This window comes from Sturnus vulgaris, chromosome 2, assembly GCF_052056855.1.
Source record: "Sturnus vulgaris isolate bStuVul1 chromosome 2, bStuVul1.hap1, whole genome shotgun sequence".
Taxonomy (NCBI): domain Eukaryota; kingdom Metazoa; phylum Chordata; class Aves; order Passeriformes; family Sturnidae; genus Sturnus; species Sturnus vulgaris.
The window spans coordinates 92,590,455-92,614,376 of record NC_142244.1 but is presented as its reverse complement, the minus strand read 5'-3'; the positions used below and the strand labels follow the sequence as shown (position 1 = coordinate 92,614,376).

The 23,922-nt window shown below is 44.0% G+C and overlaps 1 protein-coding gene across 1 annotated transcript in view; it reads right to left on the bottom strand.

Annotated features, from left to right (window-relative positions):
* SH3RF3 (SH3 domain containing ring finger 3) overlaps positions 1-23,383 on the bottom strand; it is a 244,115-nt gene extending 220,732 nt beyond the window's left edge. The window contains exon 1 of the mRNA XM_014885074.2: positions 22,968-23,383. Coding sequence (XP_014740560.1) covers positions 22,968-23,363 — 396 coding nt within the window. The 5' untranslated portion in view covers positions 23,364-23,383. The remainder of the gene's footprint in view (positions 1-22,967) is intronic.
* Positions 23,384-23,922: the final 539 nt, after the last annotated feature.

Sequence of the window (23,922 nt, the reverse complement as noted above, 5' to 3'; positions counted from 1 at the left end):
TTGGTCCATCGTCATTCAGGCTTTAATTAAGAGCTGGAACCAAGTGCTTACAGCCCATAGAGTCAGGCAGGACCCATGCTCAGGATTGTTCTTTTCCTGAGACTACTTCTGCAGCTCTTGATGCCAGCAAGGACTTACCTAAAATGAGGCCAGGGGGAGGTGCAGGAGGATGTGTCTGGTTGAACAATTTGACCTCATACAGAACTCCAAGGGCTGCAAATGGGTAAGAAAGCAGCAATTTGCCTAGTCATGTGCTGAGGCTTGCTGGGAATCAGCTGCTCTTCCAAGTCATGGGAAGAGGCAGCCCTCAAAATGCCAGCTTGTGACAATTTTAAAATACGGGTTTTGCAGTGTCCAGATTTCCACAGCTGGAGTGATGGTGCTGGGCAGGGCACAGCTCAGCACAGCCTGGACTACACCCCTCACATGCTGGGCTCACATACTCTGCTCCCATGCTCACATCAAATGGGAGTCCCAGATGGGAGAGATGTTTTCCTGGATATCCAGGTATATTGTACTGGCTTTTTCCATTCAGTCCTAGGGATTTAGAAACACTAGCAGGGCTCATCCTGCTCTTACTGTATCCTTTGAGTTTTGATCCTACATTTAATAAAATAATGCTTGTAAGTGACTTTTAGCTTCTGCTGAATCAGACCATCAGGAGACAAGAAGTTTGTGGATCTTTCCAGAATTACTTCTTTGTTGCAGTTGTCTCCCATAAGAGAAGGCTGAAGGCAATGACCACACGGTTCCATTCATGTACATAGTGCTGGCAAGCACAGGCCAAGAGTGCTCTACTGCCCTACCTCACTTTTAGGAGGGTCATGTGAATTAACAGAAGGCACCAAAGGTGATCAGGGTCCTGCTGGGTCACGGTGTGTCCCCCTGAGGAAGGAGTGGTCCCTAAGACCATCCAAAGCACCACGTGAACCAAGGTACTTGCTGGTAGGACATCAGCAGCCACTAGGTAGAATTAGTAAACACCAGGCATCCTGCAAGTAAATTTCCAAGCAACTCATCTGGTTAAAGCAAAGCTTAAGTTTGGGATCTTTTCCTAAAAATGACCACGAATTGGCTCAAAATACCATTCAAGATGGCCAAATGAGGCTTGGTATGACTGCAGCTGTAAATAAGTATGTCTGTAAATAAGGGCACTGCAGTGAACAGCATAACTGAGCAGACAAGGAGGAAGTACTGCAGGGTCACATACAGCTCAGTCAGTGTCAGGGACAGAGAAACACATTAGCAACCTACAGAGTTGCAGGGGACAGCAGGGGACAGGGCAGCAGTGGTTCAAGCAAATGCTGCTATGTCTGAACAGCTAGTGTGCAGTGCAGGCTGGTAGTGCAGACAGGTTGTTCCCTGCTTGCATAAGAGATGAGAAATGGAATTCAGTGAAAGGCATTCCTCAGAGATGGGGGGGACTAGGATGACACTGCAGTTGTTTGGTTCACCCTTCCTCCCCTTCCAGAACAGATGTGTGACCAGCAGAGTGAGGGGCTGCAAGTGGGACACGCACCGAGCTGGTGGCAGTCTTGAGTGTGCAGAAATGACTGCTAACTGTCCCTGGGGGGTTTCTGCTGGGCCACACTTCTATAGGTTATGTTGTTAAAACAGCAGCACCTTTTAGTCCCATAACCTGCATCTAGCACATCCAGAACACAGTCCTTCTGTTCATCCTCCTCCACCTGTTGCCAGCTGTAAAAGTTTAATGTTCCTATTTCTAACACAATCCTAATGTAAGCACAGGCAGTAAAAAACAATGTGCTAAAACCAGTTCTTCTGTTTTTACATTCGTTTCAGACTGGAATTCACACAACTTGTTAACCATATGGTTTATGGGGCTCACCAGTCCTGCAGGGCTCACAGGACTCATCAAACCTAAAACTGAAGAGTATACTTGCTTCTGAATTCTGCACCGCTTACGTTGTCCTATAAATCACTGTCTTCACTCCCTGGCTCTCATCAGGAGCCAGGATTTTTTCACACCTGAAGTGCTTAGGACTTTCAGACACATCTACACCAATCATTATAGTGGGATGGCAAGGAAGGCATGGGTGAAAGATGTATGGTTGAAAGAACAGCTTTGACATTTTTTTTCCTGTAAACTTGGCAATTCAGTTATTTTGCTAGATGGAGAACCTGGTAGAGGAAATCACCTTGTTGAACCTTTGTACCTTCCAACCAGAACTGTCATTTCGTATCTCCATTTATGAATATTTCAGGAAGTAGGCCATTTATAATTAAAGATGCCTATGACACTTGCAATCCTCATTGTCCCTGCAACAGCTGACAAAGAGCAGTAACCCCAAAACGACATTTTATAGTCTTGCTTTTTGCATACCTCCTACAGCTCCTCTCTTACGAATTAATCAAGTGGAAGATTTCAGCTATTTTCTTATAACAATTCCTGATAGGAGGATTTAAGTCACCGCCTTGCCTTGTGCTAAATAGATACAGACAGGTACAGCCTGAACAGAGTTCAGTAGCTGCTTAGAGGAAATTTTCTCTAACCTCAAGTCAGCCCTTTACTTCTGTAGAGGACACATCAGAAACATGTTTAATTGAGAACACACTTCTAGAGTTAACCACAGGCAAAACTGTAGTAACAGAGATTAACACAAGCATGTTTTAAAGCCTCTGTTGAACCAGGGCCTTAAGTGAATACCTCACTTGGGAATGGGGAATTATTTTCAGAATACCTGCATCTCTAACAGGCCACTGGGAACCCATTTCAAAATTGGTTCTGAAATACTCTTGTTTTCAACATCCTATTATCAACTCTACTTGAGAAGCAATGGAATTAATTTAGAGAAATGGTACAGAAAAACAGATGGGTTGCATGTCATGTCTGGGCTCCTTCAAAACCTGTTTCCTTCCTGTATTTTCAGAAAACTCACCAATACCAAAGGGAACAGTAGTTACGAACCCCATATGCTTTGAATACATAAAACACATATATTCTAGTCCTAAAGCTGTTTGGCAAGCCCTTCTGTTTCTTAGGAAAACTAGGCTGCAAGATTTGGTGACCTCTCTTGTTTGTAATATTCATCCATTCAATACTACTGACAAAGTGACTGCTTGCTTTGATGGCTTATGATGAGCCTTGCCAAGTTAAACAAAGGACTCCCTGCTATTAATTTGCTCTGCTGATTTCTCTCTTATTAGGTTGAACCTATTTGTCAAACAATTATAATAGCTATAAATACTTCAGATTAACCCACAGTAGCCACCAAAGCAAAGACAAGCTTTTCAGGACATTAAATTTTCAGGACAGGTGACAATTTCCGAAGTCTGAAGGAAAGAAAGACTCTCACATCTAAGTGGCTGAAGTGGCTGCACCTTCCAGCTCTGCTTCCAATTGCTGATAGCACAGATACTAACATTAAAACACACACCCAATCAAGAAACTAGCCAAAAGCATCCTTTAAAGATTAACAAAGAGGGAGCCCAACAATGCAAGAACAACAGGTTTACATTTTTAAGGACTGCTTACTTCTAAATCCACTGTCTTCACTGCCATGACCTGGCACAGTCTCTGTTGCATTCATGTGCTGTTCAGTGCCTCTGTTCAAGTTCCTTGCCAGCTTGGAAGGGAAGATGGGGAGCTGGATTAGATTCCCTTCAGAGGTCCCTGCCAAACACTCTGTGACTGTGAACTACCAGCAAGGTGCAGGGACACACTTCTCATATTGAGACCCAGACTATTCTACACAGCCCATGAAGCATGTCAGCCTTGTTTCAGTACTTCTTTACTGGTACCTGTTAAGGACCCTTTGGGCTGTTTTCATTCTACCAGGTGTGCTTGCTTCTCAATGCACCCGGGAGTCCTGGTCCCTTAGCCTACAGCCTGGGCTAAACACCCAGGCATGTTGCCTCCACCTGGTAAGAAGTACTGAATGTGGATAACCCTATCACTTATTCTGAACTAATTTAGAAGGCTTCAGTACATTAAGTAAGTTCTTAGTAGAAGATAATTTTAAAAAATTTATTAATATGCATTCCATCTTAACAGAGGTATGTGTAAAAGTTACAGTCTGTGTATGCCCAAATCAACTTTACTCACTTCAGTAGGAAATGAGACAATCAAAATTCACTAGAAAGAAATGAGCCAGGGCCTTTCCACTGGCAAATAGCAGAAAAACATTAGATTGATCACAAACACCCAAGAGAAAGATGCATGTGTGCGTTGCACAGAAGGAGTAATAGTGTTCCTACTAGCTACAGATGAATGTTTGTCTTAGCAGACCATTTTCTACCAGTAACATTTGTTATTTTTAAGGTAAAAATAGCAACGTTTATATTGAAATAAAATAACAAAATAAAGGTTCACTGAGGCAGTGAGCTGAATTGGGACTAAAGTTCCCTATTAATAGATTGACCCCTTGCTATCAACCTTCAAAGGAAAATACAACTTCTGAATCAAAACATTTATATTCTCCTTTATTTCCTTTTACAGGAGCTGCTTTGCCAGTGGACAGCAGATGAGCAGCTTCCAGTGACGTGGTTCCTCTGACCTGTATTGCTGATGTTCATGATATTCAAGGGCTACTGGTTCAGCAAGTAACATCTGGGTGGCAAATGCTAACTCTTTCAGAAGGACAGGTGACAACCCCATCAAGAGCACCACCAAAGGAAACCTGTGACAGCTGCGGCAGCAGAGGCATTTGTTCCCTCCTGACTTTTCTGGGAGAATTTCAACAGGAGAGGGCGGTGCAGGCACAAGGGAACGTCTCCCAGTGAATGATTACAGTCTCTTGATCATAGGTTTCAAGGAGAGAAGCGACCTGGTGTCCCTTCTGGGTTTTCTGGTGGGCTGTTGTTCTCCATGGCTGGGGCTTACTCTGGACAAGTACTGATTTACAGCAGTTGTAATTTTATTAGAACTGTCTTATAAACAACATCTGTTAAGAGGAAAGAATTTCTTTTTTTTTAGGGGTTTCTCCTTTTCCATTCAAAATCATGGAAGTTTTCAGAAGAACAAGGAACCTACAAAAACCCTCCGCCCCAGTTCATTCATCAATTCTCTAACACTGGGAACAATTTCCTATACCATGGCTAAATTAAATGCACCAGCTGATTAATGTTTTGCGAACCTACTGAACATATCCTATTTTCCCATGGAATATGTATCAAAGAGCATCAGTTTCCCAGTGTCCAGATGTACAGACAAACATGAGGAGAACTTCCCATATTTCATCTGTTGCAGTAGGCACCAAAAATGAGGATCACATTTCAAATTCTCGGATCTTCCTCAGAAAAACAGAGTTGTTTCTATTTCAAGCCTTATAGGAGGTCTGGGAGATAAATAGTTAAAAATAAAATTCTATTAAGGTCAGCAGAGGCAGCATCATGATTTCCATGTTTTCCATCTTCTCCAGATATGGAATGATTTCTTCTAACAATACAGAACAAAAAACTATTTAGCAAGAGAAGTAAATTGAGGCTGTGTTTCATCTTTTTCCTTTACCAACCCGGTGGCGCTGTCAGCAATATAACCTTGAATGTCTTCATTTTCATATATTAACCCTTTGAGCCTTGTAAATTTAAGCAGTCTTTTTGACTCACAGAGGAGAAAGTGCATTTGAAACTCCTGAAACAATGGAGAACACGAAGTTTAATTAAAGTTCTCCTTGTACACATGCACATATAACCCTCCCTTTAGCAATGAAAAACCCTTTTAAAATTAAAGTTATCATGCTGAAATAATTAACATAACTCCTGGGAAAAATGCATAATCTTTGCATACTGAATGCCAAAATGTCTAAATTAACTGTGTTTAATAAATATTACATTTCTCTTTGAGTACATACACTCAGTTAATCATGCATTGATAGGCAGAAAATATCCTTAAAGCTTTAGGTATTGTAACTTAAGCATTTAAAATTTGACTGGCATCCTGGTCTTTACAGGTCCCTGAAGGGCTCAAATCTTCGGTTCTCAGGACATAAGCCAGCTGGAACAACACTGAAAAGACCAGGAACCATCAGCAGTGCTTTTCCACAGTAGCCAGTCTGGATGTCAGTCTGCTGCTCTTGGGTGAATTGCTGAGCACGGCTGGGTGTAGCACCGAGCAGCCAGCACAGCTCGGGGCTATGGACTGCTCCTCTCTTCTGGGGCAGGGGGCAGCTTCAGTGGCCATCCAGGCTGGCTTTATGTTCATGCCTCATGAGTCCCCCTGAAATAGTTATTTGGTACTTGTTTTGTCCCCAGAGCTTGGCATGAGGCTGATTCCTTATTGCAGGCTATCAACATTTTGGTGTGCAGAGAATGAATTTACAGGAAGAAATACTGGAAGTGATTAGATCCTATCTCTGTACTTTTGAGGCACTCCTTTTCAAGCCTGTCTGTTTATAATGGTCGCTTAAAATCAAATTTCAGTCTCTCTCAATACCCAAAATGCAGTAAAAAATTACCATCATTATTTCTTTTGTGTACTTAGCAAAATTTAAATGTGACTCATTAAAAAAACCCCAACCTTGACTGCAAAATTACATGAGTGTACAATTCTTCATAGGTGAAAGGAAGACCCAAAGGTAGGAGCAACAGAATTTCATTCAGTCTCCTGTATTTATCACCACTCCTCCACTCTGGAATCAACTACATCCAACCATTGGTTTACAATATACATAATCACATCCAGAGGATGATTCAGTGCAGTTAAGGGATGTGTTGATCCACATCTACTCATTCCTAGCCTCTCCTTCCAAAATTCAAGGGGCACTTGCATCCCAGCTGCAATAGTCCTCAGCCATAACTGTAGCCCCTCTATAAGGTCATTTAAATTGAGAGACCAGTCCTGGCCAAGCCAGTCGCTTTAATAGACATATGTACTCTTTAGAATCATAAGAATAAAAGCAGGTTATGAGCATTGTTGTACCATTCAGCAGCTAAGTACATAGCAGTTGTATTTAAAAGTAGCCACTATCAGCCAGTGAAAGCAAATTAATTATTTAGATATATTTATCGGATTTATAGGTCAACTGAAGCTAAAGCTAGTTAATTGAAATCCTGATAACAGATTGAAGTCTGTGCTAGATCCTATACTGTGAAATGCAAAGTCTTTATTAAATAAAGCCATTAAGAAGGATGATAATCCCTGTGGCCTTAAATATGAATAAGGTGCAATGTAAATAATAAAAGGCAAAAATCCAATTTTCATGCAGTGAACTTTCAAATACTCTGCTGTTTCCATTAAATTACCTTTTATTCAACATCTTGTAATGGCACTGAGGGCACATCAGGCTTCCTTGTAATACAGTTATTGTTCAGCATAAAAACTGGTTTTTAACTTGAAACAGAAAAATGAAATATTTTATTTGGTTTCTCTCGTCATGTCAAATGACATGAAAATTGAGAAAAAAAGGTTCCCAGATGCAACAGAAATAAAACAGAAATAAAGGAAAAATAAACATATGCAAACAAAAAAAACCCCAGAATGCGAAGACAAAAGAAAGAAACAGGGTACATAATAGTAGCTTTCCAGTTAATTTTACAGCAATTTAATGCGAGGAAATAGAGCAGGAAAACAATTTCAGCAACTAAAGTAACTAAACCTGGCTATAAGCCAAACAGAGCTGTAGCACACAGCAAAGGAGGTGGAACTTGTGTGAAATGTCTGTCACGCTCCTTCCAAACATGAGGATGATGACAAGAGTTTGAGTGCATCAAGTGCCACAACAGCACAGTGCTTGAGTCTGGAGGCGTGTGATCACTCCCTGGTTCTGCCGTGCTGGTAGTGGCTCCCTTTGGTTGTGCTTTAACTTCTCATCCACAAAGGAAGCACTGATATTTACTGTTTTCTATGACGAATTCTACAGAGTTAAGAATAACGAAAGATTCCTGTATTTATTGAAGAACTGGAAACTGTAACATAAGGTCAAGAATTTACTATTATTGTTCAGAAAAAGAACACCCATTGCAAAATATAAACAATTCATTAAAGATGAGACTATATCTGTTACGAATGTCAAATGATTTTTCCACTATAAATTTTTCTGCAAATCAAAGGAATTCCTCCAGCAAAGCTGTGACAGAATAACGATAAGAGAATGACTCCATTTTTATTCAATTCTGTATTCAGTTTGGAAGCATTACAGCCAAAGAAACCTTTCAGCACAAGAATACAATTTTCCTTGTAGCATCTTCGTACTGCATCAAGATGTTTAAAGAATAAACGGTAGAAATGTGAACTACTGTAACCCCATGAAACACATACATGTGCACTTTACAATATTTATTTTCACTGTAGCTGTGTCTGCCATGTTCTACTTTCTGTGCTCATTCTCTGGTCATGGAGTCACAGAATCACAGAGTGGCTCAGGATGGAAGAGACCTTAAAGATCATCTAGTTCCAACCTCCCTACCAATGGCAGGGACACCTTCTACTGACCAGGTTCCTCCAGGCCCTATCCAACCTGGCACTGAACACTTCCAGCGATGGGGCATCCACAACTTCTCAGGGAAACCTGTTCCAGTGCCTCATCAGTTGTCACAGCAAAGAATTTGTTTTTTATATCTAATCTAAATCTACCCTCTTCCACTTAAAAGCTGTTACACCTTGTCCTGTAACTACAGGCCCTGGTGAAAAAAATCTCTATACATCTTTCTTATAAGCCCCTTTGAGGTACTGGAGGGCTGTAATAAGGTCTCCCTGGAGTGCTCTCTTCTCCAGGCTGAACAAACAAGTCTCTTAGCTTGTCTTGCTAAGAGAAGTGCTCCAGCCTTCTTCTGGACCCACTCTAACAGGTCCACATCTATCTTGTATGGGGCACCCCAGAGCTGGAGTACTCAAGGTGGGATCCCATGAGATTAAGTAGGGTAGAATGACCTCCTTCAGTCTGCTGGCCATGCTGCTTTGGATGCAGGCCAGGAACGTCTGAACTTCCAGGCTGCAAGCGCACACTGTCAGCTCATGCCTAGCTTTCCATGCACCAGTATCCTGAAGGCCTTCCAGGCAGAGGGGTTCTCAGTCCATTTGTAACCTGGTCTGCAGTGACAGTGGTGTTTGCCAGAGGTGCAGAACCTGGCACCTGGCCTGGCTGAACTTCATGACGTTCACATGGACCCACTCCTTAAACCTGTCATGGTTCCTCTGGATGGCAAACCCTCTCTCAAGTGTATCAATGGCACCACTTGACTTGTGTCACCAGCACATTTGCTGAGGGTGCACTCAACCCCACTGTCTATGCTATTAATAAAGATACTGAACAGTACTGGTCCCAGTAAAGAACCTAAGGAACGTCACATGGTGTCCACATCTCCATTTGTACATCAGCCACTCATTTGGTCCATCTCTGCTCCAATGCTGCTCACGTGCCAAGTGAATAGGGAGTGTCAAAGCTCAGAAACAGCTCTGCTCCACAGGCTGTCTGCTGGCCCATAGAGAGGATCCTGGGACAAAGGGGTGATGGCAATGGGGCAGAGACAATGTCAAAGGGAGATGGCAATGGGGACACTGAGCTGCTGCTGCCCAGGCAGCTGTAAGCAGCAAGGGGCACTAGCAGCACAGGACACCACAGGGGCACAGAGTGGGCCATGGAAGTTTCCTGAGCTGTCACCTCCCAGCAAGCCTGAGTGAAAACGCAACACATCCTCCCACACCCCAACGGGGGCAAACCCCTTCATGGCCTGAACCCAAGGGGAACATGGTGATGAGGACACAGCCTCCATGTGAGACCAAAATTGTTTCCTTTTGCTCCTTGCATGTGCAAAGAAAGCAAACACATTAAGTAAGAGGGAAAAAGCAAATCTATTCATGGCACACACAGCAGAAAATAGTAACACCTGACAGACCTACAGTGAAGTAATACAGCAACTCCATCTGTGCAAAGCATTATCTTGAATAATATTTTCACCAGGTCAATGAAGCAAAGCTATTTGAATGATGTTTCTCAAGCTTTTCTTCCTAGGAAGGAGATTATTGCCTTCCAGCAACACTCTCCAAAATGGTTCTACTGAGGTGCTACGATATTGCTACTTACTAGGGTAGTGATTTCTCACACCTCCCACCAAATAGAGTCAGAGTCCTAAAGAGCAGATCTGCCAAGTAGCAGATTACTCACATTCTTCCATTAATTACTAAAAAAAGCCACAAAAACCAGAAGAGTGTCTATTTGGAGCTCACTCAGACAAAGCTACTAAACAGCTAGGATACTGAACATTACAAGGATCAAAATCTCCTCATACTACTACTTTCTTGGGTCTGCAGCTACATGACATCAAAAAATGAAATGCTACTATAAAGGCATTTTTTAATGCTTTTTAAAACTCTCCAGAGGAGGGAAAAAAACCCACCAAAAAAAACACTCCCAAAGTTATCTTTACTGTTTTACTTGAGATTCATTTTGCTCTTTATCTGCTTACTGCCAATTGCTCTGAGTTTACACACTAATGAGACAACTTTAGTCTTTGCTCAGTGTTTGGCTTCTATTTATTTCACTAGCACTGAACTGGAATCACTGATTTGGGGCACTGACATCACTATCCAAAACATTAAACTCATGAGTTGACTCAGTCAAAGAAGCATGTGTTCATCAAAAGCTTCAGACCAGCTGAGGAACCTAAACTCTATCCAGTTTCCTGCTATCCCTTATTTCAACTGTGAGCTCAGACTCTTTTCACCCCAGCTTCTGTATCAACAAGAAGTATTCCTGACAATAGCTATGGAGAGTATTAAAGGAAATATGCTTCTCCTGCATCCAAGATCCTATATAAACCACCCCTCTTTCACCACAATTTTCATAGCCAGACAAATTAATTCTCAAATGACCAACTTAAATAGGAAAGGCCCCCTCTGGAAGGGCAGCATTCTAGGGTTGAAACTACCCTAGTAGTTTCTACTACTAGGAGTATTGCTGAGAGGATCACAGAATCATCAAGGTTATAGGAGACCTTCTAGACTGTACACCCAGCACCAACAAAATCACTCCTAAACCACATCCCCAAGTGACAAATTCAAATGCCTCTTGAACATTTCCAGATACGATGACTCCATTCACTCCAATGCCAAACCACTCCTTCTGTGAAATTTTTTTCTAATATCTAATCTGAATCTCTCCTAGTGCAACTTAAGGTTATTTCCCTTCATCCCTTCACTTGAATATAGAAGAATTTAAACTTCTATTTTATATAAAATCTAGCTTTAAAAAAGCCAAAACACATGATTAAAAAGGCAAAACACATGAAGAAGGCTGGAATAAATGGAATACCTCTTGGAATTTTTAAGCCTCATTTGATAAATAACAAAGAACTACAAAGAATTGAAGAACAGGTGCCATTGGGAACATCTCCTCTTCTCCTCAGTACTTGGTGCCCCTTTTATTGTCACCTCTGTGCACCCTGAATTCTCCTCCCATGTTCACTGGCTGGAGACAGCTGCCCCTGCCTCTGTTTTCTAAGCGGGTGGTGGCCTATGTGAAGAGCAGGGTCAAAGTAGGCTGAGTCTAGAGAGTGTTAATTCAATGACAAATATGCCATGGCACAAGTTCACCAACTCCTTTCTTGCTGTAGCAATAAGGAAGATGCTCATCAGCAAAAGCTGATCATGTGCAGCAGAGGTTTCTGAGCTCAGAGAATGGGGTACAAAGACTTAGAAAGTTCAACGTGGTCTCCAAATCTTATTAGCATTTTTATTGACTGTGCTTGAATACCAACCTACAATGCTGTCAGGGCAACTTCTCCCTAAATACTCCCCCTCATATTTTTAAGATTAGGCTATCACACAAGCCCTACTCCCACAGGAAACCAAACATCCAAAATTATCCTCTCTCATTTTCTGCCCAGCCCTGTGCTGCCTTTCAGTATGACTCTACATGGTACAGTCATCCTGTCATTAGCAACTGCCAAGCATCCCCCTCTCCTAGGGTCCCTGACCACTAGCATCACCAGTGACCCATGAAGCTCTTAATAATCCACGTGGAAGGAGCTCATCTTCTGGGTCCTCCTCTGAGCTCATCACATGGAAAAAAGGCAGCAATGCTCATCCTGAAAGCTGGGTTCTGCAGTATAGGCTAGAGAGGATGTGCTAATTTGGGAGGTTAAAAATTCAACAAGCAAGAGTGAAAGCAGAGGCAGGTGCTCCAGCCCACTGAAAAGTGAGGATTCATGTGGAGAAAGAGGACAGAAGAACCAGAGCCCAGCTCCTGGACAGACTGTTCCTGACCACTCCTGACTGCTGGATGTGTTCAAATGGTAATGAAGCACTGCAGGAAGGACACGATGACACAGATCCTTTGCTGGATCTTCTGTTACCACTACCAACAAAGCTCTTTGCTTCTGGTATTCCTATTTTTTGTATCTTTTTTAAGGTGGATGAAACAGTTGGAAGAGGAGATGCATTAAACAGCACAACAAACTCCCCCGAGTCCCCCAGACAATCACAGGGACTGGAGGCATCAAACCTATTTCCTGCACTCATTTGTGGGGGTAGACAAGGCTTGTGTCTCAGCTCTACACACTGCACAAGGCAGCAAATTCAATGCTGTATCTTGTTGGTTTGGGTTTTTTTAATATAACAGGCAAAAACAATTCTTAGCAACAGTGATTTCAACGGTATAAAATTCATATGAAACGAATATCAAAAGTGGAGAAACTGGAAAGCAAATGTGGCTCTTGAACACCTTGTGGCTCTGAACACCTCTGTACTTCTTGTAATGTGCTGCTGACAAGACAAAGGGAGGAAGACACCAACCTTCCCTTCAGCTACTTGCTTCCTGGTTTTAGAAGCCAAGGATGAGGGGGAGATGGCCATTCAACCCTGGCAACTGCGTTCTTGTTTATTAGGAAGCACAAAATGACCTCTCTCTGGCTGAACAATGTTATTACAGATCATGAAACCTCCACAGCCCCTTCTTAAAAATGCACTGAATTATTTTTAACAGTACCGGCCATCATGGAAGTTTACACTCAGATAGAAGTGAGACTAACGCCACATAAAAGGAAGTCCTGTGTTTATCAAAAGAACAGATAAAACTCTAACTAGGAAAAAACGAATTTTCCCTTCTGCAATGTAGATCAAAGGCAACATGCTTTCCTTTTAGAAAAAATGTACTAATTGTTAAAAGGTGTAATTGGTTCAAATTTTACATTGCTGCATGACTGTGAAATATAAATAATCAGATGTTTCCCACTAAGATCTAACACCACAATTACCTACCTAGCAGAAGAGAATAAGCAAAAAATTTCATCTCATGGTTGTCAACTACTATTTTACTGTATTTTATGACATGTGTGTATGACTCTATTCTCCCAGGGGGCTTTATGATTTGTTTTAGAAAGAGCATATGTAAAAGAATTAGGCTCTCCACACAAAAACTCTTGGCTGAAATGCAAGATGCTCTGGACTGAACACAAAGACGTCCTCGCCTGCCTTTTTCACAGCGCTGCACCCTCCCCACACAGAGCTGGCCGAGCAGCAGCAGCCCTGGCACTGATGCATGGTGCCCACTCAACACGCTGCAGATCACACTTCTGCCAGGAAAGTGTGCTATTTCTGTGTCTCATCTCGTGACATTTTAGCACGAAATCACACGGAGGCTCAGGAATGAGCATCAGAGGAGCCTGTCATGACATGTCGCAGCATCCTCAGGGAGCAGGGGCCTCGCAGCACACCAGGACCCACTCCCCTGCCCCTCTCCAGCCAGACCCTTGCTGGACATCCCTTCTCCCTCACACCACAAGCACAGGTCTGTGGTTTTGGGGTGCAAGAGGAGGTTGTGTGGGTGCACTCCTATGATCCCTCGAGGGCACATCCTCTGCAATAGCAGTTCCCCATGGGCACATGTCCAGAGATGTGGCCACACCAGCCACAGTGCTTTGACACAACACACAGCCATGCCTGACAATGATGTATGGTTTACTGGATTGGATATGGACACGAGAATGCATGGAACGGCCCACCTGACAAAAAAATATACATTCAGGGAGACAGATATAGATATATAGTGTACATACCTATATTTGTGTGTATCACGTTTACAAATATCTAAATGTAATTTGAAGTCAATCAAAACACAATCAAAATCTTCCTTCTTCTTCCTTCTAATTCCTTCTACTTCACTGCATTAAAATTATAAATTCATAAATTATTGCTGCTATTGGAAATGAAAACATATTGATTTGCTTATAAGGATGACAATATTGTAAACGTGATACAAGCTGAAATAAAAGCATTTCAAAACACATATGAAGGCAGCCAGTAAAGAGGCAGTGTGCTAAAAGCTGTTAAAGCTGTTTCAAAATTAATTTAGAAATTAAAAAGTAAATTTATAGAATCATGTCTTTTTATAGTAAGTCTCAGAGGAGTTTTTTACTGGTATTGGCCTGAAAGTAATCCACAAATAAACATGTTCAATAATATTTACTGAAATGATCATTTAGGAAAGTAAACACGATACTGCCTGTGTTTGGCTGACTTCTTGGCTGTTGCAGGGAAGGCAATCAGGAGGCAGCACATCAAGGACAGCAGTGCCCCCTTTGTTTAGTTAGGGCTGTAATATCTTAAGCCAAAGGTCCACCCACTACTGCACAGTCAACATTTTAGATCTCTCTTTCCCTCTACTCATCTTGCACCTAAACCCACTTTAATGATACATCAACTGCAGCAATTAATGAACCTTTGTCCAGAAGGGGAAAGACTGTAACAGCTTAATGAGACAGTAATACATATTAAAATCAATATTATTCAGATTATGTATCTATTCTAGTCTTCCCTCTGAAAATAACTGAGACTGTAGGAGAAATGATCATTAGCATTTTGATAACAATCTTGCCAGCCTTCTGTTAAAATACTTTCTCTTTAAAGTATAAAACTAGGATCTGTTATCTTATACAAGCAGACCACTCTAAAATTAGCAATGGCAAATTTATATTGGTTTGCATCAGATTTTAAAAAAACTTGGAAAAAAATTAATGCTAATTTGCCTGAATAATCAGACTCTTATGCTTGTTGCTGTAGCAGTGGAAAGAAATTCTAGGCATTGACTAAGAAGCAGCCGCTTTTCATAAATACCATTTTTGTGCACAGAAAGGCACTCCTTAACCATATACAGCATTAGTTTCACTTGTCTGATAAATCATATTCCTGTTGACAGCCAACATGAGGGACAAATTCCTCCCTACCACAAATCCTTAAGGTATCTTAAAAAAAAAAAAAATAAAGTCTGAATGCTGCAAAGCAGAAAAGGGTTTTGCACCTTTGTCCCATTGCCACTGCAAAAATTTCCTCATTGCAGACAAAATTTCCTCAGCATTCCTGAGTCGAATTATATTATGCAAACACTATGGTGAAAGAAAACAGTTCCATCTCTCCCTTTTTTAAATTAGTGAATCCCACAGCCTTCCTTCTCCTCCTGGCACCCAGTGCTGTGAACCAGACAGCTAAGCCCTCCCATTTCCAAAATGGGACAAGATTGATACCTGCTGCAGAAACAGCTTTAAAGTGTTCATGAGGATGGGCGTCCCTCAGAAACCCCTGCCCTCGGTCAACCACATGCAAACACACCAGTCACACCAAAAATCCCAACCACTCCGACAGGACAAGAAGCCAAACTTCAGCAGGGGCCAACCCACGCTTTGAAAGTGCCAGAAACCAAGAAAACCAAGACAAAGTCAAGTAAGTTTTTCACTATTTAACCCCTCAATAGCTAGCCCACAGATGTGAAAGACTGAGCCCAGTGCCAGGTGACAAGTCCTTCCATTGACGTCCTGAAGAGTTTCATCAGCTCCTTTGGGCAGATATTCAGCTGCCCATCACCTGAGCTCACAGGTCACCCCAGATAACAGCAATCAGTAAGCAGCAAGTTCTGTGGAACCAATGGAAGCTATGCTCAAAAGACTGGGCAGAAAATGCTCTTGATTCCAGATGTTTTACATTTTTCTCTCTGCTTTTGAAAACAAAATGTCTTTTTAATACCAAAAGTAATACTCTCTCCTTCTGTTCTTCCCCTAAGAGCCATCTCATGTATATGTATCATTAAATTAATGTCTGTTCTTTCTAACGGAATAAAAATGTTCAAATTACAGACAAAGACAATTAGATTAAATTATTAGGCACATGCTCTGGGTTTTTCTTTTTAAAGTTATTCAAACAATTTTAAACATTTTTCAGCAATCCTCTAGCAACATAAGCAAAACTTCCCACAAAGAGGAGGTAACAAGTTTAACATTACTGCTGAGGGAGACAATAACGGAGCCAAGTGAGTAAAACACATCAGCAGCCCCCCCACCACTCCATATAGTCAGGAAAAGGCATGGATCAAGCTGTCAGAGGACTCCAAACTGGCAAAAGAAAGAGGATATGGGGCTGGTGTATAGGGAGAACTAGAAAGAAAATTTTCCCATTGTTTAATTATGGTCTTTTTTTTTTTTTTTGCGCCTAGTGGTCAGACCAGTAAGTTTCCGGCCAAAGTACCAGGCTGCTCCAAGCAAGAGGCTTCTGTCATTATATCCCTGGTGCAAGACTAGGGATAAATAGGTAGCTTTCAGCTGGCACTGTATATCCCTGTCACTCCCTCCCCAGCTGCAGAGGCACAGCTGCTGTGGGAGCTGGGCAGCACCAAGGTCATGCAACTTTCTCAAATCCTGTAGTTTATCTTTGTCCAGGCTCTCATGTCCTATTAGAACTAATCTTGGGTTCTTCCCATGACAGTTCACGGCAGATTGGGAAAACTTGTTGTAAAAGATCAGATTTTAACATGACTGCACTGAACATGCTTGCAAAAATTCAGCTTGATATGTGATGAGTGAATGCAGGAAAGCTAAAACTGTGCACACGCCCTGCAGTTTTGGTCTGTAGAAGTCATAAAGTCCCTGAACACTGAATGAAACCAGTGCTCTAGAGATCATCAATTACAACGTTGAAATTACAAGTGATATATTAGTTATAATGCCTTCTGCAGCTCAAGAAAAGGCTTCCAAGAAAGAATGATCTACAACTTTGAAAACAAGTGTCATTACACAGCTGAAGATATTTCAGGTGGGTTACTGAAGCGCAAATCTGAAATTTAAGCACTGTTTCTTAAGAGAAACAGCATGAAATATTGAACAGAATAGTGACATTAGAGGGGACAGTATAAAGATAACAGTGCACAACTCAAGAACTAGCCAGCCTTTACAAGTTGAAATTGTGATGGGATTATTAGGCTAAAATTATGAGACAGCAGACAAAAATAACTCTACAGTATAAGGCAATACCTTCACAGAGAAAGAAATCCTCCATGGCATAAATAAAATATTGTTGTAGCAGCTTATTGATCTTACGGACATGGCTTCATCTAGAAAGAGCATGCATAGCCTCCCCCTGACCTGCAAGCACAGGCACCTAGCATTACCAGCCAGTGCCTGCAGCCTGTCTGACCTGTTGGGCACCCAGCCAGAACCAGGAGTCTGCCTGAACACGAACTGATAAGATTAGAAACAAGGAATACAGTGTACTATTACAGTCCATGCACAGCACACATCGCTGCATCCCTGTGCCGACGCTCCCCGCAAACAAAGTGCAGCATCTCTGCCAAACCCCACACGACAGAAAACAACCATCGCAGTTTCAGTGTATACAGCCAGCACCTTCCGATTTTCCCAAAACCCAGCTTCTCTAGTTATAATTCTGTGTTTGAAGGGCAGCTTCCTTCAGGAGACTGAGAAGTACACGAGGGTGAGCTAGAGCTACTGGGACAGGTTTTCAGCTGGGAAATGTGAAGCCCAGAAAGGTCATGCAGCTCGCTAGACATCAATGACCACGTTCTGCATGCGCCTTGAAAGCACAGCAGAGCTTTAGGGCAGCTGGGCAAAAATTGCCAGGGTTGAAACACGCACAAGATCTTTAGGGCTGAGTTGAGCAAGCCTATCCATCTGTCTTTGAGTAACCAGCTACTGAACATGGAACCCTGTCATATGCTAAACATTACCAGTGTTCATCATGAATCATTCAGAAGGATGACGTGCAGGGATTAAACTTAGCGTTCACATTTGACTTCAAGAGGAGTCCTACAGAGGGCATGTCACACTGACACAACTAATGGAGGGTTAGGGGCTAATGGCACAAAGCCCTCTCCACTGTCCCATATTTTAGGTGGGACTGAGCCACTGCCAGCCATCCCAGATCAGAAGAAAAAGTCCACTGTCAGCACTGGCACCCTTTGGTCACATCAGGTCCATCACACATTTTTCTATCTTGCAAGTAAAATAACATCATCACACAGAAAAAATCACGAGTAGAAATACACATTTTCTGGAAAACATAATGGACATGAAGATGACACCTGCAAATGGCACATTTTCTGGAAAATATAAGTGCTCAGTGAATGATGAATTATTCTGACAGAGCCCCTCAGCAATCCCCTCTCCTATGCTCACTCATTTCTGTGAAGACAGCTTCAGCTGCTGGGGTTTTAAATACTTCTGGCTCTATTTTTCACAATACCCTTTAGTATGGTAGTTAATCTCCTATGTCAAAACACATTTTTAGCCATCTGCCAGACAAAAAGAAAATCCTCAAGATCAGAGCCTTTGACACGTGGAACATCACTCTTTTTTGGATAGCTTTATGACAAAGTTCAAGTGCTGATCAGTGAAACTACAGCATCAGAAGCAAATAAATCAAAGAGAATGAACAAAAGTAAGGTAAGTCCCTGGGTTTGTGTACATGGCACACTGCTGAACAGCACTCCAGTCTGTGCAAGTCTGACCATTAAAAAGGCAAGCTGAAGACTACCCTCTGCCCAAGACAAAGCGTGTCTCCTACACAATCCTCTCCTGCTGTAATACATATAAATGCCATACTCTATCCACTTCCTCTTGTGTAACCCAGGGTGGGATCTTCACCTGATAATGTAACCAAAAAGGAAGAAAACCGAGGAGCAGAGAAATACTGTAACGTATACTCCTTTAATCCACTGTACCCACTCTAGGATGAGGCAGAACTCTTAAAAAAAAAGCGTCAGAATGTCTCTTTTGGATAATTTCTACAGAGTAGCTGAAAGGCTTATTTAGCAAATTAGCGCTGTTCCTTCTGCTTGCAAAACCTGCATGAAGCCAAGGGCTAGCAAATGGCAGCCTTGCTCCTGAAACAGTGAAATAGCTCTGCAAATCTGCTACGCGAGATGCATCCCGTGCAACACGGGAGTGCAGCCCATCCGTCACTTTGCTCAGGCACGCTGACACATCATTTTCCTTATGCGCACATCTTACTCTCCACCAGTACCTACAACCCCATCTGGTAACGCACCACATCCCTATCCATCACTTCGGCCGTGTTCTCTCTTCCGGGAAAAAGGAGACATGTTTTGTTTTCCTAGGTTGTTTCTTTTTCATGCAAATGTTGTTCTCAGTTTGTATTATGAGCAAACAAGCAATAAGCCTTGCACCTGGAGTGGAAGAAGGCTGGTTTGGGAGGAAATTACCAAAGACTTGCATGCACTTAGCTGGCTATTAGATTTTAAGAACTCCTGAAAAAAAAATTAAGTGATAAACTGTAATAATTGTTAAAAAAAACCCAAACCCCACCCAGTAAAGAAGGCAGATTTACCATAATGCCTGAACAATCTAAGGGAGTCATTTACTTTGACAGAACCTGAAATCCCCAAGCAATTTGACAGTGGTAATGGAAACAGAGGAGCCAATAAATTATAACCTTGTGAGTAATGCGCCTACCATTATAAACCACTCTTAGCCTCCTGTCTATTCCCTGGGGGGGACACACAGTTGTTGGATTTCCTTTCCTTCATTCTTCCAGTATGCTCTTTCAGCAGTTGGACCGTTTTATAATGTCTAATACCATACTCTGCATTTACACAGCTTTAATGTGAACATCTCAAAATAGGCAATATAATTTAGAACAAGACTGTTTGCTTTTTACAGACTGAAACAGAGGCATTGGGTCACACCATTATATATTGAGAGAATCCCAAATATTGTTCAACCATGTTAGTAGGTATGTACCACTTCCAGATCTCTCATACTGAAGATGTATGAAGATGTATCTCAAAACATCTACAGTATTTCAGGAGTGTGTCTGAAGAACGGTCTTGGACAACTTCAGAAACAGCACCAGTGCCCACCAGTTCACCCCTAGCTCAGCCCCTCTTACACTGGCTTTCAGCAGTCTGTACAGACCAAGACTGCAGCAAACTATGGGAAAAGAAAGGCCAAAGACCCGAAAAAGAAATACAAACCTCACAGAGTTTTGCCCAAGTGATAAACAACATGTGTTGATTTCAGAAAATAGCATCTATGCAAAGAAGACTTCTCCAAAGTATAAGATGTGTAAGCAAAATACAGGCATGATAGCAACACAGAGACTGACCCTGCTCTGTCTTCTAAGGTTAATTAAAACTCTCACAGAAACAGATCCCTGATGTGATTCTAACATATCAGTCCAAGGATCTGGGCAAGATTGAAGTCTGATAGAAGTGACCTTGGCTCTCTGCCATTACACTTCACAATCAGCAGTTTCCTTCCTTACCAAAAAGCCCGTAATGGTATGTCCTATTTTATATACCGCATTATCTAAAATGAAAGGTAATAATTAGTAAAATAATGTAATTTGCATTTAAGCCCCAGGCAGCAGATCTACAGCAATTTCTGAAATATATATATATCAAAGAATCACTTCTGCTTTCTTCAAGGCAGCTGAGCTGTCAAAGACCAACACAAAAGAGAAAGGGGTGTAATTCTTCTCTTCCGTATCAGCCTCAAAAAGCTTGATTCTAGCCTGGACTGTACCATCTATTGTTTAGTACAGAGAGAGGTTTTGCACTCTTCTCTCAAGGACTGCTCAGCAATCAGCTGTATCAGCAGCTCCAAGGAGGATTATTCTCCCCTGCTGCTTTTTTTAAAAGCAGATTAGTTCAGACTTTCTTTCACTGTAATGAACCTTGTAAGGATCAAGCACATTGCATTGATTTCCAGGATAAAATTGTGCCATCAGTCAAAAGGCCAAGCAAACATTTTCACAGATCCACTCTGTCCCAGCAGACCCACTGCCCCAGAATTACCCATTAACCCCAGCAAAGGGGAAAGAATCGCAGTTGTTAACCATAATAGGCAAAATGTGATTCTGAAGTCGTGTAATTTTGCCTTCTGTCAAATTCAGATGGGTAACAACCCTCACAGAAATGGACATCAGAACTGCCAACGCTCACCAAAGTGCTATGCAATCAAAGACAGAAAATGATAAAATGCAAAGTGTTTTGATTTACAACATTATATCTGCAATAATGGCTAGGGAAGCAACTTTTTAAATGCCTGACAATTTATGGTAAAATAATGAAAATTCAATTTCCCTAAAAATTTGCAAATAGTTTTCCCCATCAAGCATTTCCTTACATGTGTACACCACTGTAATATGCAAGCCTGACTAGGACTTAAAGATTTGATAACCAGAGATTGTCTTCCTGTTAGATGGTCACAAAAGCCTAGTGAGGGTGCAAGACCCTGCCCCTCCAACACAAACACTGCAAGTGTAACCAGCAGACCCTGCCTCCCACAAGAAACACCTGCCTGGACTTCAAACCAGACCATGGGATTTTGTACTTTACCTAATGAATACAAACTTCCCTTTGTGTAATGCTGAAACTAAGAAGATAGGAGTTATCTTCTATGACAAAGGTACAGCATTAAGCTTAGTTGAAAAACAAGCAAAAAAAGCAGAAGGCAGAATTCCATTGCTTTTCTTCTTTAAATTGGACAAGTTATTATTAAATACCTGAAGCTCATTGAAGACTACAGCTCAATAATAAATGATCTACCCTTCCAGAAATACTGCCTAGCATATTTCAATTCCAACTCCAGAACTGAATTTTATGGAACAATGTATGACATTTGCCATTATTTCCTGCAGGGAAAACTTTGAAACACCAGTATAGGTCTATTCCTTTTATTCAGGAAGGAAAAAAAATAATAAAAGGAAATTAATTAATTGAAAAATTTACTATAGCAATACAACTTCACGAGGAATCTCTGCAATGACCTTTTCAAATCAAAAGCCTGTACACTAAACTACAGCTCAAGTGGATTTCGTTAAAGATCAAAGACAATTAAACATATCCAGTATATATATGACATTAAAAGTGAGATTAAGTTCACAGTTTTAACACTATCTCCATTCCCAAGTCTCCTAAAGAGGTCCAATAGAAAATTTTATCAAATCCCATGAAAGAGCAATATAGAACAGTGGGAGGAACTGATCTTGTCCCCTCTGAGCCAATAAAACCCTTGTCATGGACTTTAAAGGGCGCAAGATGGGGCACTCGATTGAAGAGTTCAATAAATAAATGCACACGCTGCAGTACTCGCCTTCAATAAGTCACACACCTTATACATAAAAATGAAATTACGTTCCCTTGGGAGGGGAAGCTTCAGCTTCAAACCCAGCTCCGTTCCGGCTCTGGGTGGCTGTAACAGCACGGGCAGCGCCCGGAGAGCGGAGGGGAAAATTTTTGGGTTGAAGAACACGCCGGGATCGAGACCGGCCGAGCGTTCCCAGAGACTGCCCCGCAGGCAGCGAGGGCGGGAGCCGGCTCCTGCCCGCACCTGACAGGCACTCGGCGCAGCCCGGCACGCCGGATAAAAGCGCTTTCGAGGCACTCTGTGCTTCGTAACTCCACGTCCGGCTCCGCTACACCGGGGGCGGCCCCCGGGCCCGTCGGTGCAGCAGCTGTCCCATAGCCGGGATAAACCCACCCAAAGGGGGGGGGGGGGTGTCCCGGGGCGGTCCCGGCCGCTCTCGCCGCCCGCGGCCGCCAAAAGTACTTTGAGGACATCCCCGTCCGAGCCTCCCATCGTTAGATCGGGGGGGCGACCACAACAGCCGGCCACAAGTGCGGGGCAGGCACGCCGGTGCTCGCGGCGGACACCCTCCGCCGCCCGCGGGACGTCCCGCCGGCAAACCGGGGCCGCCCGGCGCTCCGCGGGGACGCGCGCTCGCCCGGCCGCGCTCCCGGCCCGCCCGCCCGCGGCCCGGCACCCACCTTTCCCAGCAGGGCGCTGCGGCTGGCGGCCGCCAGCTCCCGCAGGCTGGCGGCGGCCGAGGCGGCGGCGGCGGCGACGGCGCTGGGGGCGGCGGCGGGCTGGGGGTACGTGGGGGCCGCGGCGCTGGGGCTGCCGCTGGCGCCCCCGGCGGCGCGGGGCCGCTGCCGGATGCCGTCCAGGAGGCGGACGAGGAGGATGTTGGCGGGCAGCTCGTCCACGCCGCAGCCCACCAGGATGCGGCACTCGGGGCAGCGCAGCTCGTGGCGGGAGCTGACGATGCTCTCCAGACAGCGGCGGCAGAAGGTGTGCTGGCACGGCAGCACCTTGGCCGTGGTGTCCAGACGCTCCAGGCACACGGAGCACTCCAGCAGATCCAGCAACGACGACTCGTCCATCGCCGCCGCCGGCTCCCGCTCCGCCGGCGTTCCGCCGCTGCTCCGCCGCCCCCTCGCCTCCGCCTCCGCCCCCGCCCCGCCGCCGCCGCCTCCGCCTCCCCTCCGCGGGGCAGCGCAGGGCCCCGACGCCCCTAGGGCCGCCGCGGCCGGCGGCGGCGAGGGAGGGGCGGCGGCGGGGCGGCGGGGGCCATCGGGGCGGCGGGGCTGCCCCCGGCGGCGGCCGGCGGCGACCTCGGGAGCTGCCTGGGCGACGCTGCCCAGCGCCGTGCGGCGCGGCGGTGATGCCAGCGGCGGGAAGCGCGGCGGTTCGGGAGGAGGGCACCTGTCTGCCCGCGCCTCCTCCCGCCGCCCGGCGCGGCTCGCCAGCTACGGCGGGGCCCGGCGAGGCGCCCGCCGCGCCTCCGCGCGGGGCGGGGAGCGGCAGGGAGCCCCGGCGGCCGCCCGCAGCACGGCGGCCGCCCCGCAGGCGGTCCCCGCCCGCCTCGCCGCCGCTCCGTGGCTCCCTGTAACCCGACCCAGCAGGGCTCGCCGCCCGCTTGCCGCCGCTACTCCCTCCTTC